Source organism: Leucoraja erinacea, chromosome 1, assembly GCF_028641065.1.
Source record: "Leucoraja erinacea ecotype New England chromosome 1, Leri_hhj_1, whole genome shotgun sequence".
NCBI lineage: Eukaryota > Metazoa > Chordata > Chondrichthyes > Rajiformes > Rajidae > Leucoraja > Leucoraja erinaceus.
The window spans coordinates 94,461,463-94,480,239 of NC_073377.1; the positions used below are offsets into that span (position 1 = coordinate 94,461,463).

Below are 18,777 nucleotides of genomic sequence, written 5' to 3' on the forward strand. Positions count from 1 at the left end.
ATGATTTTCCTAGTAGCCCAGACTTATCAACTCACCCAGTTGCAGGCATAAGCCACCCATGCCACGATAAATTAAACTACTGGGTTGCAGATTTGAAAAAAACACTGCTGGGCCTGGGTTGCAGAATTGGGAAGACCACTGCTGGGCCTGGATTGTCAGACAGCACTATCGACACGATGACAGCATCCCATCGCATATCCACTAGGGAACATACTTGGCGAACATCAAGAAGTGGGAAGATACTGTTCAAATACAAGAACTACATATTAACCATATAACCATATAACAATTACAGCACGGAAACAGGCCATCTCGACCCTTCTAGTCCGTGCCGAACACATAATCTCCCCTAGTCCCATATACCTGCGCTCAGACCATAACCCTCCATTCCCTTCCCATCCATATAACTATCCAATTTATTTTTAAATGATAAAAACGAACCTGCCTCCACCACCTTCACTGGAAGCTCATTCCACACAGCTACCACTCTCTGAGTAAAGGAGTTCCCCCTCATGTTACCCCTAAACTTCAGTCCCTTAATTCTCAAGTCAAATATTCAACTACAACAAAACCTGTACTGGAGTTCCTGGCAGGTCTTCACCACAATGAAGGACTCAGCTACTGCGCCACAAAACAGCCAGAAGTGCTTTGTCAGCCTACTTAACTCAGGCACAAGGACAACAGGCCATAGGGTACCACCCACTGGTGATCAAATTCAGGAGAGGCATATTCAACTCTAATCCCCCACACCTAGGTACACCCAAATCTGGGATGTCAGTGTGGTCCTGACGTACCTTAGGGGATGGTCACCAGCCAGGTCCCTCACCCTGGAACAGCCTACCCTGAAGACGGTCATGCTGATGGCCTTGTCTCAGCACAAAGAGTCCAGTTCCTCCATCTACTACGATTGGACAATATGGTTACTGTGTCACATTTACCATTCAGGGGCTGGTCAAACAGAGCAGACCAGAAACATCAGGTCCAGTCATGGAATTCCAGGCATACCCACCTGAACCACGGTTATGTGTCATGACCCACTTATTGAACTACATCGACACAATAAGAAATCCCCGAGGGAGAGAAAAAGCCTTATGGGTCAGCCACAAGAAACCTCATGGTCGGGTGACGAGCCAAACTATCTCAAGTGGCTCAAGCAGGTACTGGGAGTTGCTAGACTAAATACTAACGTGTATAAATCTTACTCCACCAGGGCAGCATCCACATCGGTGACTAAGAGGATGGACGTGCCTCCTGGCTACAGCGGGGTGGTCTAGGGAGTATACGTTCCAAACTTTTATAACAAGCCGCTGGCAGAACCTGTATCATTTGCAGAAAAAGTATTAGAATCTGCAAATATATAATTTAAGCCCGGGGGAGCATTTTGGCCTTGTTATTGTTAATAACACCATTATTGTTCTACAAACAGATTCATGGTTGATTACGATAACATACTTCCTCCCTCGAATGACTTCGGCAGCGAGTGAAGTATGAACCGTTACACGGTTTGAAATCACAGAGATTTAAAATCTTCACGTAGTCACTCACGTGACTCCGAAGTAAAATAGTAAGATTAAACGAGAACTTGCCAGTTTGAAGTTTGATCTGTATTTTATGAGGAGTTACGATGAGGGATTACGTGCCATCCGCTCCCACAATTATAGAGATCAACTGGTATTTTAGTTCTCCTTTTCTTTACAATGTTTATTTCAATTATTGTGTTTTCTGTGATTCCACACCGCTGCTTTGAAGTATGTCGCGCATGCGTGCTGGACGGGTTCTTCACGTAATCCCTCATCGTAACTCCTCATAAAATACACATCAAACTTAGAATAGAATAGAATAGAATAGAATCTTTATTGTGATTAATCTTCAAACTGGTAAGTTCTCTTTTAATCTTACTATTATTTGCATGCGTTGGTTATGCAAAACAAAGAATCGCACTGTGACAATAAAGTAAAGTATCAAATATGGATCTCTTGAGGTGGAAGATGAGTTTTGAGTTGGTTCTGCTGCAAGTTTTCTTACGTAGATTACTGTGTGAGCAGCCTATTCTTGTCTGGCTTCAAGACCTGACATTATAGCATTCCATCTGTTGTACATAGTACACAGTATCAATCGTGATTCTTGTGTCTCATAAAAGGATATTGAACACACAACCCTTCTGACTCAGAGGCAAGAGTAATTTCAACAAAACCACAGCTGACTGCTGAACCATATGTAGTTTCAGAAGCTACATATTGGGAAGATGAAATTCCCAACATGTTCAGTGTCAGGCTAAGTCCTGATCAGAAAAGCCAAGTTAATGTGTAAGCATCCACTGTCGAAATTATTTCAGCTCCGATCTACAACTTTCCCAGACAATAGTAGGTGAGATCAAGGGTGATTTTTATAAGCATTTGGGGCTTCAGGGTGTCATTAAACATTGCTCTAAGATTATACGATTATTAAATTATCAGGTGAACTTTATGTCTAATATAAAATAAAAAAGCATGGAAAGATTACACTGCTGAAATTGCCAGAGCAATATGTAAATATAAAAACAGGTGTAATTATCCTCTCCATTCACCTTCCCATTGGCCTCTCACCTTAATCAATCATTCCTACTGGTCATGGATCCATGAATGTCAGCAGTCTTTTGATACCTTCTTCACTTGTGTGGCGCTTGATCAATACTAGTACCTGTACTAGCAAGCTATTCATTTTGCAGGGGTGCATTCACAAGATATAATATTAGCCTACTTAGAGTAAAATGTTATTTAAGTGAAACGTATTCTTTCTTGAGGGAAAGGCATATTGAACTGCAGTACAAAAAGGCATTGCAAGGTATTCAAACAAAGGATGTCACTGACTTGTCACATGTGACAATAAAGTATTCAATAAAGTATTCAATTCATGAGGATACATTGGTTTCTATGTAAATGAATGGACCACTGTAGGTTGTTCCTAGTTTCCAGTAACGTGATAGATCATTCTTTTCCCTCTCCAAAATCAAACCACTGCATTACTTTGATGATTTTTTGTGTGTAAGTGAATATGTTAGTTTGTGTCCAAGATGGCTGTCGGAAGGGAGAGTGGACGCTGGCGTGGTTTAGCTGCCGCTGCTCTCTCTTCACATTGTGTTTTTGATTTTTTGTCTTTGGAGCGAATTCTGTCTTTAATTTGTGTATTGGTGATGTCCTTATTATTTATTTTACTCCGATTATATGTTTTTTCACTCTTATTAATTTCTGTAAGGTGTCCTTGAGACTTTGAAAGGCGCCCGCAAATAAAATTTATTATTATTATTATTATTTTAGAAAAAACGATACCATCTATCACTATGATTTTTAGCCATCTTACTCACAGTCCACCTCCGCAGAGGCGGCCCTGAGGATTTTTCCGATCTATGAAAAAAAAAGTTATGAATGTTTAAAAAATCTTGAGATCAGCTGATTGATCCTCTCGCCTGTCAATCACCATGATGAAGGTAACGCCCCTTCTGGGGGGGGAGGTAGGACTATAAAATCCCGGATGCCTGGAAGTGAGTCAGACACTCTGGAAGATCGCGAGATAGAGACCACAACTGTGATTCTGTTGTGAGTCTACTGAACTGTGAGTCTACCCTTTATGTGCTTTATGTGCTTTATGTGCTTTATGTGCTTTATGTGGTTATGTGCTTTGTGTGGTTATGTGCTTTGTGTGGTTAACCTTTTATGTGCTTGCAATAAATGATTTGTTAGCCAGCAATGTGCTTGCAATGAATGATGATTTGTTAACCCGTAACGTGCTTGCAATAAATGATTTGTTAGCCAGCAATGTGCTTGCAATGAATGATAATTTGTTAACCCTTAATGTGCTTGCAATAAATGATTTGTTAACCAGTAACGTGCTTGCAATTAATGATTTGTTAACCTTTAATGTTCTTGCAATAAATGATTTGTTAGCCAACAATGTGCTTGTAATGAATGATGATATGTTAACCCTTAATGTGCTTGCAATAAATTATTTGTTATCCCTTAATGAAATGAAATTAGTTGTTTGGCCTGCCCTGTGCTTTTGCTTTGCCTTTGCTTTGCTTTGCTTTGCTTGAGCTCACCTGAAATGAAAGCAAATGGATTGTATTGTTGGCTGGCCCCGCCTGCCCTGAGCTTGACTTGACTAGACTTGAAATGGATTGACTTGACATGAAATGGATTGTTGGTCATGCAATCACTGTGCTTGACTTGACCCACAACACTCATGCTAGCGCTCCAGAACCTCTCCCCCCCCCCCCTCCAGAACCCGCCCACCCAGCCACAAATATTGGAATTGGTGGAGAGGTGGAATATTGCGTTAGGGGACCAGCCCTCCCGTGTGAACCTGGGACCCAACGGGTCCCACTTAGTCTAGTTTCATGCTCTATTTCACAAGTTATAGCGTTTTAAAAAGTAAGTACGTTTATTGGCCAAGGAATACAAGGAATTTGCATTGGTGCTCCGCCCAGAAGTAACAACATGACATACAGTGACAGTTACGAATGACTCAGAAAGCACTAAACATTAATAATAATAAAATATTAATGATAAAACACCATTGATCAAACATGTGAAGCAACAAAATACCAGATCAAAGGGAGGCTACAGATTTTTGGCTGTTGAGTAGAGCAACTACTCGTGGATAAAAACTGTTTTTATGTCTGGCTGTGGCAGCTTTGACAGTCCGGAGTTGCCTTCCAGAGGGAAGTGATTCAAAGAGTTTGTGGCCAGGGTGAGAGGGGTCAGAGATGATCTTGCCCGCTCGCTTCCTGACCCTTACAGTGTACAGTTCATCAATGGAGGGAAGATTGCAGCTAATAACCTTCTCAGCTGATCGGACGATTCGCTGCAGCCTCCAGGTGCCGTGCTTCGTGGCTGAGCCAAATCAGACCATGATGGAGAAGGTGAGAACAGACTCTACGATGGCCAAAACCAAATTTTTAATTGGCAAACGTCCTTCAACCCGCTTTGAGTGACATCACATAGTTGGGGGGGCCACCAAGGGACAGTGGGCAGCACCAGCTTCCAATGACAATGGGGGAGGGCCGCATTAAAATTAACGTTCCACTTTTTCCGACATGGGCTTCTACACGCGTCACCCTGGCTGGGGTTTTACGCGGCCATCAAGGAGACAACGAGGCCGCGGTGGTGAAGTAGACAGCGAGTCCCAGCGGTGAGGCCTCGCGACAATGGGGCTGTGGCGGCGTTGAGGCATCGCGAAGGTGGGACCTCGCAGCGGCAGAGGGTCATCGCAGCGGCGGGAGACCTTGCAGAGATGAGCAGCAGTGGCGGTAGGGGAAAGGAGAGGGAGAGAGAAATGAAGGAGTTATTGGGGGAGGGGAGGAGGAGGGGAAAGATCCTGGGGAGGCGAGGAAGAAGCGTGGGGGGGGATTGAGGGAGAGAAGGGGTAGAGAGGGTAGTTGCCACGTCTACATTCCCTCTCTCACCCCCTCCATCTCTACCCTCCCTCCCCCCCCTCTACTCCCTCCCAATCTATCCACACTCCCACCCTCTCAACCCCCTCCCTCTCAACCCTCCCCCCCCCCTCTCCCCCCCATCCCCCCATTCTACTCTCCTCCCTCCCTCCCCCCATTCTACCTCCCTCCCTCTCTACCCCCCTCCCTCTCTACCCCCTCCCCTCTGCCCCTCTCCTCTCTGCCCCATCCCCTCTCCTCTCTTCCCCCTTCTCTCTCTCTCTCTACCCCCCCCTCTAACTCCCCCCCTCCCCCTCCCCCCCCCTCCCTCTCTTCCCCCCTCTCTCTCTTCCCCCTCCCTCTCTACACCCCCATCCCTCTCTACCAGGGGCGGAAAACCCGGGGTGGCCAGAGGGGGGACACGTCCCCCCCCCCCCCCATGTTTTGAGAGGTGGGGGACATCCCCCCCCCCCCCCCCCCCCCAGTTTTTGTCATCCGGATTTCAAAATCTCCGCTTTCCGCGAGACAGTGGGGGTGGGACTGCTGATCGAGGGCGCCGATTGGACGAGAGAGTCAGCAGTCAATGGGGGCGGGACATGATGATTCAGCGCGATCATTGGAGGAGGGAGACGTGGCACAGACCAGCGCCTCATCCGCAGCCAGGATTGATCCCCGTCTCCGGCGCTGTCCCATCCCCAGCCGAGTGCCCCCACCTCCCCCCCCCCCCCCCCCCCCACAGGTGGCCAGAGAGGTCGGCAGCAAAGATCCTCCGTTATAGGATCTTTGTTCAGTAGTCAGACGCAAGCTGTGCCCCCAGGGCCACAGCCAGCGCAGAGAAGCAACGCAAAACCCAGCTCAACTCTGCCTGTCCCGCCAGGTGAGCCTACAGCCCTTCCTGGACTTGTGGGAAATATGGCCAGTGCGGAAAAGCAGCGCTGGTATCGGTGGCCGTCAAAAAATTGTGTCCCCTCCACGTTTTGAAAATGATCTCTTGCTCTCTACCACCCCTTCCTCTCTACCTCGCTCTCTACCCCCCTCCCACTCTAGGGACTGAAGGGGAAGGGTGAAGAGGAGGAGGAGAGGGTGCTAGTGGATGAGTAGAAATGAGCACGCCTGTGTAGTTGAGGGCTATGAATGAGTGGTAGAAACTTGTGTTGGGGGAATGCATTGCGTTGGGGGAGCGGGTGAGTGGTGGAATATTGCGTTGGGGGAGCAGACCCAACGGGTCTAGTAATTCATAAAAGTACATTTCAGACATGTTTTCTGTGACATAATTGGTTTAAAATGTAAACCAACCCGACTGAGCAGGAAGCAGTGAGGGTCCAAAACAAGTTGGAGGAAATGGTGGTATTGGTGAGGGGTGTCAGGATGAGGCAAAGCTGGGTAGTGGAAGAGGAAAGGGGATGGAGGCTGGCATGGCGTGGAGATTACAGGTATTCACAGGCGGGCCATGCGGGCGACATTCTGCGCCGGGAATCCTCAACTGCACTCTATATCTAGGTATGTTGCAAAGCGTACCTGAATCGTCGTTGAGAATCTGTCCCAGCCTGTGTGTGTGATTTTGGCGCTGTTTAGAGGGGGCGGGTTTAAAACGCGATTTTTACTAGGCTGTTGCAATCGAAAATGTTCAGCCTAGTAAATCATTAACGAAAAATCGCTGAAAGACCCCGTCGCAAAAGGTAATATTAGTTTTTATGGCCTTGTATAATAGTTATAGTAGTTTAAAAATCACTCTCTAAACCCACGACCTCTCGCAGCCCCAGGGTTTTATAAAGCAAACAACTAAAGGTATGTAGCTTATTTTTACATTAAAAAGGGCTTCTTAAGAACCCTTTATACAAAGTTTACTATAGCGAGTAGTTCATTTTGTGCTCTTTATATCCCGCAGTGTTTTTCTGGGCATTTGAGGGCACAAATCCACTGCAATGTGAACGTTCTAAACCAGCGCGTTCATAGGAACCCACTAGAAAGCTGATTTAGAATTGAACACTAAATTCCTTCCATTTGGCCTGTAAATTAATGTAAATGAGATTTCAAAATCATGTTTTATTGTGAATTATTTATGAATATTATTTGGACACTTGGGCTATTTAAAAATGTTAATCATTTATTAAGAAATGGATAGATGTTTAGATCTAATAATTGAAGTTTGAAATTTGCTACACTTGGGTAACTAACTAATTATATGTTTTAATTTCAGGTCATCCAAATAAGATTATTTTATATTTGTTTCAGAATGCTTCAATCTACGATAACTGAAAATTTCATTCAGTTCTCTTAATTTTTAAGAAAGTTATGGGCTTTTTTGACTGCCCACGATCACAGCTTTTTTGTTATGTCCATAGAAAATCAATAGGGAACAAGATGCTCATTTCCGAGTATGAAAATGGCCATAACGTTTTAAATACTTGAGATATGAAAGTGAATTAAGTGTCAAATTAAACTTATTTTTATGCTTTATCTGATGGGATAAATTACAGACTTGATTTTTTAAATCTGAAAATTTTGTAACATTGCTACTATATCCGTCAAGTCACCGGTTACTAGCTGTGTCTGAGGAAGGGCCCCGTCCTGAAACGTCGCCGATCTATGTTCTCCGCAGATGAGATGGTGCCTGGCCCAGCATTTTTGCTTCTTAAACCGGCTTGTGTCACCTTTTATTTTCTTGGTTTCAAACCGAAGGTTGTCAGCCTGATAAACTTTCTTTGCGCGGCGCGGCGCGGCAGTATTTACCCGAGGTACACAAAAAAGCTGGAGAAACTCAGCGGGTGCAACAGTATCTCTGGAGCGAAGGAAAAAGGCAACGTTTCGGGCCGAAACCCTTCTTCAGACGTCTGGACAGGACTGGAAGAAGGGTTTCGGCCCGAAACGTTGCCTTTTTCCTTCGCTCCATAGATGCTGCTGCACCCGCTGAGTTTCTCCAGCTTTTTTGTGTGCCTTCGATTTTCCAGCATCTGCAGTTCCTTCTTAAACAGTATTTACCCGCGGTCCCGCTTCGCACGGCAGACGCCGGCCGGGGCCAGGGAGCCGGGGATGGGGAGAGACCGCAACAACATCGCACGCAGAGAGGGCGGGACAGAGGGAGGGAGAAGGCACCGAGAGCGGCGGCAGCCCCAGCTCCAGCCCCAGCCCCGCCTGCGCTTGGGAGCCGGTGTCCGACACGTGATGGGCTGTTTATGGCAGACTATAGAAGGCAGGGCGAGGTGTTGCAAGCGGCTGATAGTGCGCGGTGAACTCGCTGATCCGGTGCGGGTGCGGGAGCTGAACAGGCGCGATGGGATCCGAGATATTCGGCAAAGAGCGGACCCTGGAGCTGAGGCAGCGGCACATCGGGTGAGTGAGCTAGGGAGGCAGGGAGGGAGTGAGCTGGGCAGGGCAGGGAGGGAGGGAGGTGGTTGTCATTGCACCTGGAGCAGAGGGATTGACATTTCGTGTGAGTGAGTGCATTAGTCCGACAGGGGGTGGAATGAATGCACCTGGACCTGATGCAGCGGCTGCCCAGACCCTTGGGGGTGGACGGGCGGCTACTTGTTTCCACCACCTCCGGGGTGACTGCTGGGGTAAGGTGGCTCCCACCACAGTGGGGACTTGCTGCGCTTCTCCTGCCCTTTACATCCTATTCCCACTGAGCGTTCTCGTTGGGCTCTTGGATGCTCCTTTGCTATTTAAGTCGCCGTCGTGGACCAGAGATTCCCACGAGGATGCTGTGTGCTGTTTTTGAGGAGGGTTTGCGAACACGCCTGAATCCCGAACCCTCTGCGCATCTGTTAATCTGCTGCTGTGGCAGCGATCAGAGCGTCTGCTTCCTAGATTCTGGACCGTGGGAACGAAGTGGCCTAACCACGACGGCGGACCTTTCATCAGCACTGCCAATGCATTTGGAGCACTTTGCAAAGATAGCATTGGTGCTGACTCTCAAGTGCCTTGAAATATCTGCTGTCAGTGGGCTGTTACCTTGATGTATACAGGAGGAAGTGGGTCACTGTTGTATCTCTGCTGGACTTTGAGATATTTGCTGTAGGTAGCCTATGACTTTGATGACCTTGAAATGTACAGGAGGGAACAGGTCACTTGCCGGGTGGACCATGCGTTTTCCCTCACTTGCTGTGCAGTGCTGAAGGCCGTGGTGAATTTCATCATCAAAGTCTGCCTTTACCACAGGATCTTCTCAAGACCTTTGTTTTTGGAGGGTAATATTGTTCAAAGAGCAGTGGTGGGAAGAATTATCTTTTTTTTGCAGGTCACCAAGTGCTGAAGTAATCAGTAGGTCCGACAGTAACTGTGGGGGAATGGACAAATGATGTTTTGAGTTGGGACCATTCTCCATCGCCTGTCCATTCCCTCCACTGATACACTGGTGCACTTTGTATTTGGCTTAAGATTCCAGAATCTGCAATCTCTCGGTCTCTCCTTAGTTTGCAGATCATTAGCCCACTCTCATATGCGTCACTGTATGTTTGACAGTACCGTCATGTTTGGCCTCCAAATATACACATATACATGTAGGTTCTATGTTTAATTTGACATCTGGTTTGGCACAGATCTCTTGAACCAGTCTGACCCTGTGCAGTATTTTTGCATGTTCTGGATATTGCAGCTTGATGATGGTAGTTAGAATGACATTGGTTTTGAAAGGGTGGTGATGTACATTGAACAGTTCCTATTTGTGTTGTGTATTAGCCCTTGTCTCAGCAGGAAATTTGTAGGAGGTGGGGTGCAGGTTTGCAGCAAGAAAGACTGAGTAAAGTTGTGGCAATAAAGCAGCCTTGATTGACACAGGTCTGCACTGAGATTGAGTTGTGGGTTAAGGTTACAAATTGCAAGCCTTCATGTGGCAGATATAGGAGAGTAACAACTTTCTGAGGATGGTCAAATTTGGAATGACACACCACAGTTCAATTCAATTGACGGAGTGAGAGGGTTTCAGAGGTTAAAAATTACAGATTTATACAGCACAGAAACAGGGCCTTTGGTCTAATACCTCCACGCTGACCAAGGAGTCCCACCTCAGCTAGCCACATATGCCTGTATTTGGCCCATATCCTTCTAAACTTTACCCATCTATCTATTTGTCCATATCTTTTAAGACATATGGACATATATTGTCATGTATATTGGTTGGTACCATTTCCCGGGTTGAAGCTGTCACATGGTCAAGGTGTCTCTCAATGGACAGATTCCACATGGAGTTTCAAAGGCCCAGCTCTTCAGACACTGGGAAAAGGGTGCATGCCATGATTTCCCCTGTGATGGACACCAGAGAGGTGTTCAATGTAATCCGGTCTCTTCCTGCTCGAAAGTGGTCAATGTGAGGCCACCTAGCATGTTCTCCTCATCCCAGATGTGGAAGATGAGACGGTGAATTTGTCTGATGTTCCCCTCTGTTCAGTTGTGAAATTTCAGTAAGGCATACTGTCTGCTCCCAGGGTGTTGTTCTTTCAGCGCAGGTAGCCCCTTTGTCCCGGGAGAACAATGAGAAGATGGAAGACAATGATAACTCTTCAAGCTCTTCTTCTGATTGTCTGAAGACTGGGTGACAGTGAGAAGGTAGAGGGTAGTACCCAAATTGCACACTCTAGTATGTACAGATTACCCAGGAGGCAAGCAACATACAGACTCTCTCGCACCACCCTGTAGCCTAGAGTAGACCATCTTGGGAGTAAGAAAGGAATATTAAAGCATGTCGAGGAGTTCAGTGAAAATACATGAAATAGGAAGAATACACACTACATTAAATATCCATTTAGTACATGATTTTGAATTTTTTTACATCCCAATTTATACATGAAATGACACACAGTATTTCGGGCACCGATGCACTCTTATTACCTATAAACTGTTAGCTTCCTTTTTAGCATCTGTTATCGTTTTCTGCGGAATTGAAGATTGAAAGTCCAAAATTTATATCTCTTTGGAGATAACTGTGCATTAAAAATTAGATTTGGGCATTTACAGATTCTTCCCTCAGTCTTCTTATTTCATTTGCATACATTATTTAGTTCGAGGCACACCCCTCATTCAGTGAACAACAAGTTATGTGTTTCTGATGAGCACAGAAGACATAAATATTGTTGAACAGGTTTGAATTGTCATCACTAAATTTCCTCGGCTGTAGCTGGCAGATAATAGTATTACAATTCCCACTGACTTTACAACTGGTTGATATGTTATTTATTGTTCATCAATTTACAATTAGAAAAAATACTTCAGATGCTAGTAATCTGGAATACAACCAAAAAATGTTGAAAATACTAATAGGTGGGAAAAGAAGCAGAGCCAATGTTTCCGGTTGAAGGTCCTTGGTTAGATTTGGAATAAATTAAAATTTAATTATTTATTACCTTGGAATAGATGTTACTCGACTCTGGCACCCATGCCAGCAGTCCCTGAGTCGTAGGTCTGATCTCCCCGTGAGTGGTGCTGTAAATTCGAAGATTTGTCACTTGATGCAGGCAGCAATAATTTGTTCTGAGGAGCTATTTATTCTGCAGGGACCACTGGGCCCATGTTTCCTCTTGTGTGTGATTTTCACTTGACCTATCTTCAGTTTGCCAAATTTATCACACGTCCATCCCACTACCAACCACTCAACCCCACCCCCACACTCTGCTAATTGGACTTAAATAATTTACACATTCGGACTCCGTATCTCTCATTATAAACTCCCTTTGTCATTTAAACATCTCCTTCCTCTTGCCCTCTCTAAGCATAGTGGTGCTGCTGGCAGAGCTGCTACCTAATGGGCCTGTTCCACTGTCGGCGAAAATTTAGCAGCGACCAGAAAGAAGCTACGATGTTTTGCGCAACTGAGGAGGTGACCACCAGCGAACATGTGGCAACAAACTAGTCATCTGTGGTTGCCTAAATAATTGCCGAAGTGGGACAGGTCCATTACATGGTCCTCAATAGCATTTTCCTGACAGAACACCCTTGATGATCCCTGTGTCTCCCCTCCAGCCACTTGGCATCTCATCTGCTGCCAGCAAAGATTACAAATTCTCTCTCGGGGCCCCATAGCAACCTAGGATTCATCAGGCCATGCGCATTTAACCCCTTCAAACCCACTAAGACATTTAATACCTCCTTTATAATGATGTTATATTCCAAAATCTGACTGTCAACGCCCTCCATGAATTCCACAACTAAAATGGCCTTACCCTTTGTGAGCCCAGATTAGTATTCATTTACAGTAAGAACTCACCTACCTGGCACCATGTTGCACTTTGATCCCTAAATGGTCTCCAAAATGCTTTCCCACTGGCACTTCCCACTACCATTGCCCCTCCCCAGTAGGTCTAGCTTAATACTTGCTTAAAAAAGCTCTCATGGACATACTTTAAAGATTCCATCCCTCTTCACCTTCCGCACTAAACCAATCCCAACTAATATTGGGGAGGTGCCCAACTATTACAGCCCAATTAGTCCTTTGCTTTTTTGAACATTATTTTCATAACTGCTGCCATGTCTCCTATGGACTTTTAGGAGACTTGTAGTGTACTTGTAGCAGAGTGATCACTCCCTTTTATTCCAAAACTACCATATGTCCTCATTTAAAGATTTAGTATATTCTCCCTCTTTACAAGGGTAATGGATTTGCTAATCAGTATGCAGTGCTGCCTCTTCTTTTACATCCCTCTGTTAAGCCTGAAGATTCTATATACTTCTTCCTCATGTCCGGCCATCTTCCATATCACGTCTTTCCGGTCGGTCAGTGACGGTTGACGGTCGGTGGTTGCAGAATTGGCTACTTCAGTCAGTCACTGTGGTACAGTTTCTGTCGTCAGCATTGCCCGGGGTGCGCCGTGTGGAGGCTTCTGCTTGCATCCCATTCTATATACAGAAATTATAAGTTGTTGGCCCTATTCGCCTTTCAGTCACGTCACTGTGATAATAATAATTCCCATGTACTGTTTAATGCTCTCATTTCCTAGTAAGACTCCTATTGAAATAGCTGCAACTTGGCCTTGATTCATTCAAATTCTTGGAAACAGTTGCATAACTAGGGTTTGTTTTAACAAGTTGTTTTTCCTTTAGGGACGCCACAAATACCTACCAGGAAAAGTCTCCCTTGTGTTACATGTTCATACTGATCTTTTCTTTTTTTCGAAACATTGGCAGCACTTCAACTCTTGACTACTTTTTGTTATTCAGGCCATCATGCAAGGTGTTCTTTGCAAAGGACCCACTCAAGATAATCCGTGCCCAGGGCCAGTACATGTATGATGAGAATAACAAGAAGTATTTGGACTGCATTAACAACGTGGCTCATGGTATGTCGCCTCTTTCTGAAACTCTATATATTGCAACACTATAATATTGAGACATGATCTCCAGCTCAGTGCTGAGAACCCAGTTTAAAATTCAATGAGATAAAATGAATACACCAGATACACTTTCAGCTCAGAAATGGCTTTGAATCTATGACTCAGTATTTGAAAGCAGAAGTTGCAACATGTTGTGACTGTAACATGCAGAGTCAATTACCAGAGGGGGAAAGCAGCACCTTTTGTATTGCAATAGATTATCTTTTATCATCTTTGTGTGGGATGTGGAACAATGCAACCTGTTTACTTTTGGGATTTTTGAAGCTCGGTGTGGTAAATGTTTTCAGGTAAACAGCACAGTGTTGTTGACTATGCTCCTCTCCCAAAGGAATTAGATTCTGACACAATCTTTCACATTGCAAAGAGATTTATGGTGCATGGTACAGTAAATCCTCAACTTTTGAAGCGAGTGGGTCACCAGTTGCTGATGAGTAAAGAAATTAAAAGCTCCTCAGTCTGTCAGTAAAGATGCAGCGAAACAAAAGCAAACTGGCATCTTTTAGCAAACTGAGACCTACAAGCTGAAGTTTACATGCTATTCATGGAAAGGCCATTATTGTTAGGTGAAAAAGTCCCAGTGCTCAAGAGGATTTGCCCATTTTCATATTGCTTATTTATTTCAGATTCTTCTCATTAATCTAATCAAAAAGGCTATTAAGTATTACAGACTTTTTTTTTAGTCATGGTATATAACAGTATGGTGCACCATATTGGTGCATATACCACTATGATATACCAATTAGGGTGGCACAGCAGTAGAGTTGCTGCCTTACAGCACTTGCAGCACCAGAGAGACCTGGGTTTGATCCCGACTACTGGTGCTACCTGTGCGGAGTTTGTACGTTCTCCACATCTCGGTGGGTTTTCTCCGAGATCTTTGGTTTCCTCCCACACTCCAAAGACCTACAGGTTTGTAGGTTAATTGACTTGGTATAAGTGTGAATTGTTCCTAGTGTATGTGTATGGTAGTGTTAATGTGCTGAGGTCGGTGCGGACTCGGTGGGCCGAAGGGCCAGTTTCCATGCTGTATCTCTAAAATAAACCTCTATGAAGTTAAATGTCATTATTTGGTTTTCCAGCCACATGACACACATGCATATCAAAGGTGCGTACCAGCACACTTTTCTCTACAAACAAAACCATGGGTTAGTCCTGTGTTTGAAAGGCAGTCTGAAAATACATACCCTACTGTTCGATGTAGCGAACTAAATCTTTGTTAAGCAGTAGTTTAAATAATATTAAATCCTTCCTTGTATCAAAGATTTGTTAAGTGAAATACTCTCTAGGGGAAAGCTGCGCAGCAATTTTTTTCTTGCAAGAGAGGTTTAGACAATGCCGTGATTAATGAAATGTTGACAAATCTAGCGCTGGATTCCTGTAACTTAAATCACAAGTGGGCGATTACAAACACTATTAGACATTCCGGCATTTTTTTGTACCAAAATCGAATTGCACTCTGTTGTTTGATTAAGTTGTTTTTGTATTTGAATAGGCTTTTATTCTTTGTTTTAGTGGGGCATTGCCATCCAACTGTGGTGCAAGCTGCTATCAAGCAGATGGAACTGCTGAACACTAACGCACGATTTCTACATGACAATCTGGTACAGTACGCCAAGCAACTCAGTGAGACCCTCCCGCCTCAACTATCTGTTTGCTACTTTGTCAATTCAGGGTAATGTCTATCCTCTGCATCTCCCTCTTCATTAGATTCCATAAGTACATTCTCTATTCTGTGTCAGTTTTCCATGAATACATGTTATTTTGTTCTAAATGGTGTATCGTGGTTCAAACTCTTGATTAGTAGCGTAATATTTAATGGAATATTTGTCGAGGAAAAATACAATAATAATAGATCTTTGCTTACTAGCAATTTGAGGCAGTATATATTGATTTATCCTCAGGTTCTGTACATTATTGGTAATGTCAGAATCCATTGTCCATTCCTGAACATTTAAGTTAAAATTACAATGTTGTTTTGCAATTTAAAAACACAAGCACTCGCTCAGACATAACCATATGGAGTTTCTACTTCCTCAATAATGCATATACATTATATTAGCTGCAACTTCCGTTCTTGCAATACCTCTGATTGTCATTGATTGATGTGTCCTCTGCAAAAGATTGTGCAGCAGCATTAGTAAACTCAAGGGGGTGATACTAAAGAAAAACAGGCTGTAATGAAGCCCGGCATTTGTACTGCTAATCAAACGTAAAGGAAATAAATATAAATTTGACAAGTTTGTATTTCCTTACAATGAAGCTAGTTAATCCAGCTCATCAATGTTTTCAAAGGTGTTCCGTACAATGAATATATTATATTTTGTTCAATCAGCTTTATGGTACATTTTCACACAAACCACTCTTGATATGCAATCAAAGATAAGGTGATTACGCAAAATAAAAGGAAGTTGGCATTTAACACACCCTCTAATAAAATTGCAGAATTCACGCAGCAGGTCAGGCAGTATCTGTGGAGATGTAAACCGAGAGTTAATCTTTCACGTTGAAGACCTTTTGTCAGAACATGCTGATTCCTGTACTCCCAGTGTAAAATCAAACTTGAATATTTCCAGGAAACCACATTACATGTTGTCCTTTTGGTGACCATGATCTTGGCAGCATAATAGGGCTGCATATGAGCAGCTGTTTCACACAGAATTACCCAGAGAGTTGTGGAATCTGTGGAATTCTCTGCCACAGAAGGCAGTGGAGGCCAATTCACTGGAGGTTTTCAAGAGAGTTAGATTTAATTAGCTCTTGGGGCTAACGGAATAAATGGATATGGGGGAAAAAGCAGGAACAGGGTACTGAATTTGGATGATCAGCCATGATCATATTGAAGGGCCGAATGGCCTACTCCTGCACCTATTTTCTGTTTCTAGTAGTATCATGTTTTAAGATCACTATTGTACACTTGCTGTATCTACTCTTCTGATGCTGTGTGTGTGTGTGTGTGTTTTTAACAGCTCTGAAGCTAATGACCTTGCTCTTCGATTGGCTCGCCAGTATACTGGTCACCATGATATCATCACCCTCGAGCAGTAAGTAGTAGGAATTAGAGAAAACGCTGAAAAGTCTTTGATTCTGGAGTTTAGAGTTACTTCATAACAGAGTGATCTGAATAGAATTCCCTGCCTCAAGGCCTGGATTGACACAAAGCTTGAGTAATTCAACGGGATAGGCGGCATCTATGGAGAGAAGGAATGGGTGACATTTCAGACTGAAGAGTTACTCCAGCTTTTTATGTCTATCTTTGGTTTAAACCAACATCTGCAGTTCTAGGCCTCTTGGCCTGGATTGATATGCAGCCTATCATAATCCATAATTCTCCTTGTTTTACATTTGGGCATCTCATTTAAAGGAGGTTTACATAAATGTAATCTGTTAATAGTTCCTGGTCTCCCACTTTTCTCTCTGCAAATGTTTAGCTTTTACCAAGTATCTATGTAGATCTCTGTAACTGGCAGTGCTTGGCAAGATGATACTGAGAGTATTCTATTGGGGAGCTTTGTCTTTACCGTTAAGGTGGTGTAATATTAGATGTTATGAAAGCTCATGCTGAATATCCACGTCCCTCAATTTTGGCCCCTTGCATTTCACTAATCTTGTTACACCAATGGCGATCTTTCTCACAACGACCAAGTCCAACTCTGGAGGTCTCTCCCCAAAGGAGGAAAAGGATTGAGAGATATAGTGATTCATTCATTCATTGTTCTTTATCTCTCCACATCACCGTCTATACCTCCCGTTTCCTTTATTCCTAACCAGTCTGAAGAAGGGTCTTGACCCGAAACGTTACCCAATTTCTTCTCTCCAGAGATGCTGCCTGGCCCGCTGAGTTACTACAGCTTTTTCTGTCTATCTTCCGAGAAGTATCGGGAGATCTCTTTATTCAATGTACTTGTTTTGTTTGATACGGCACCAGTGAAACACCTGGGGGCAATTCCCTGCAGAGGCTCTGCTCTGACTGAACTATCCTAGCTTGGCACGCATTACTTTTTCAACTGTAGTTCAGCAAACCTGCTATTGAAATGCAAATTCAGTTAAAGCCAGTGAGGCAACACATTCTAGAACACATTATTGCTCAAACAATCCCACTTGGAGGCGCTGGTTGGGCAGGTTTCATTATTTAAAAGAGATCTTGCTAATCATCAGCAAGCCTAATTGATGGTAATATGTCAGTGTTATTTGAATTAAGTGTTGGCAATGTGCTGGCGAAGTTATAGCTGGCTCAGTGCATTACAAGCTGATTTTGTTATCCACATTCACATTCAGCAGATAATACCAAAACTGATGGAAGTGAAAGGAAATTTGGAAGAGCAACTTTATAACCTAGTTTCCTAGACTTCCCATGCTTCCAGAAGTCGGGCAATAAAACAGAGGAGGTCTGCCACGTGTTCTCCTCCCTTTTGCTGATGCATTCACTAAAAGCCAGGGATATGGCTGAAAGTGCTGACATTTTAGCTGTTTCAAAACATGGACAACAAGTGGTGACAAAGCAACGAGGGTTAAGCAGCATATTAGTTCATTTACTCAGATGTCTGGATTATTGATCTGGAGACTAGTTCAAATTCCACAATAGGAGTTGTAGAGGTTATGTACAAGGAGATGAATGCATCTGGAATTAAGGAGCCAACTCCATTATTGGTGAACATCAAAATATTTGGTATTCTGAACATTGTGTGTGAGACTCCCTTACACAGACCATTGGTGCAGGTACAGGACTGAGTATTAAAATGCCGGATACTTGGGTTGAACTTTGATTTCTTTCACTCCCCACACAGCGCTTACCATGGACACGTAACATCTTTGATTGACATTAGTCCTTACAAATTCCACGAGCTTCATGCAGAATGTCAGAAGGAATTTGTGCACATTGTGAGTATTGGTAATAGTTTACCATTCCAGCTGTTGCAAATGTGTTAGTAAATAAAAAGAGGGATAGCACATAATTCACTGTGGATATGTGGGCAATACACTTCTGGCTTTACAACAGGAGCTGGGGAGGCTTAGAGGCTTGGCGGATACCCTCATGGTTATAGTCTA

At 43.9% G+C, this 18,777-nt stretch overlaps 1 protein-coding gene across 1 annotated transcript in view; it reads left to right on the forward strand.

Moving 5' to 3' along the window:
- The first annotated feature begins 8,536 nt into the window (after positions 1–8,536).
- LOC129699379 (ethanolamine-phosphate phospho-lyase-like) overlaps positions 8,537–18,777 on the forward strand; it is a 30,296-nt gene continuing 20,055 nt past the window's right edge. The window contains exons 1-5 of the mRNA XM_055639104.1: positions 8,537–8,740; positions 13,559–13,677; positions 15,244–15,403; positions 16,698–16,772; positions 18,516–18,609. Coding sequence (XP_055495079.1) covers positions 8,682–8,740; positions 13,559–13,677; positions 15,244–15,403; positions 16,698–16,772; positions 18,516–18,609 — 507 coding nt within the window. The 5' untranslated portion in view covers positions 8,537–8,681. The remainder of the gene's footprint in view (positions 8,741–13,558; positions 13,678–15,243; positions 15,404–16,697; positions 16,773–18,515; positions 18,610–18,777) is intronic.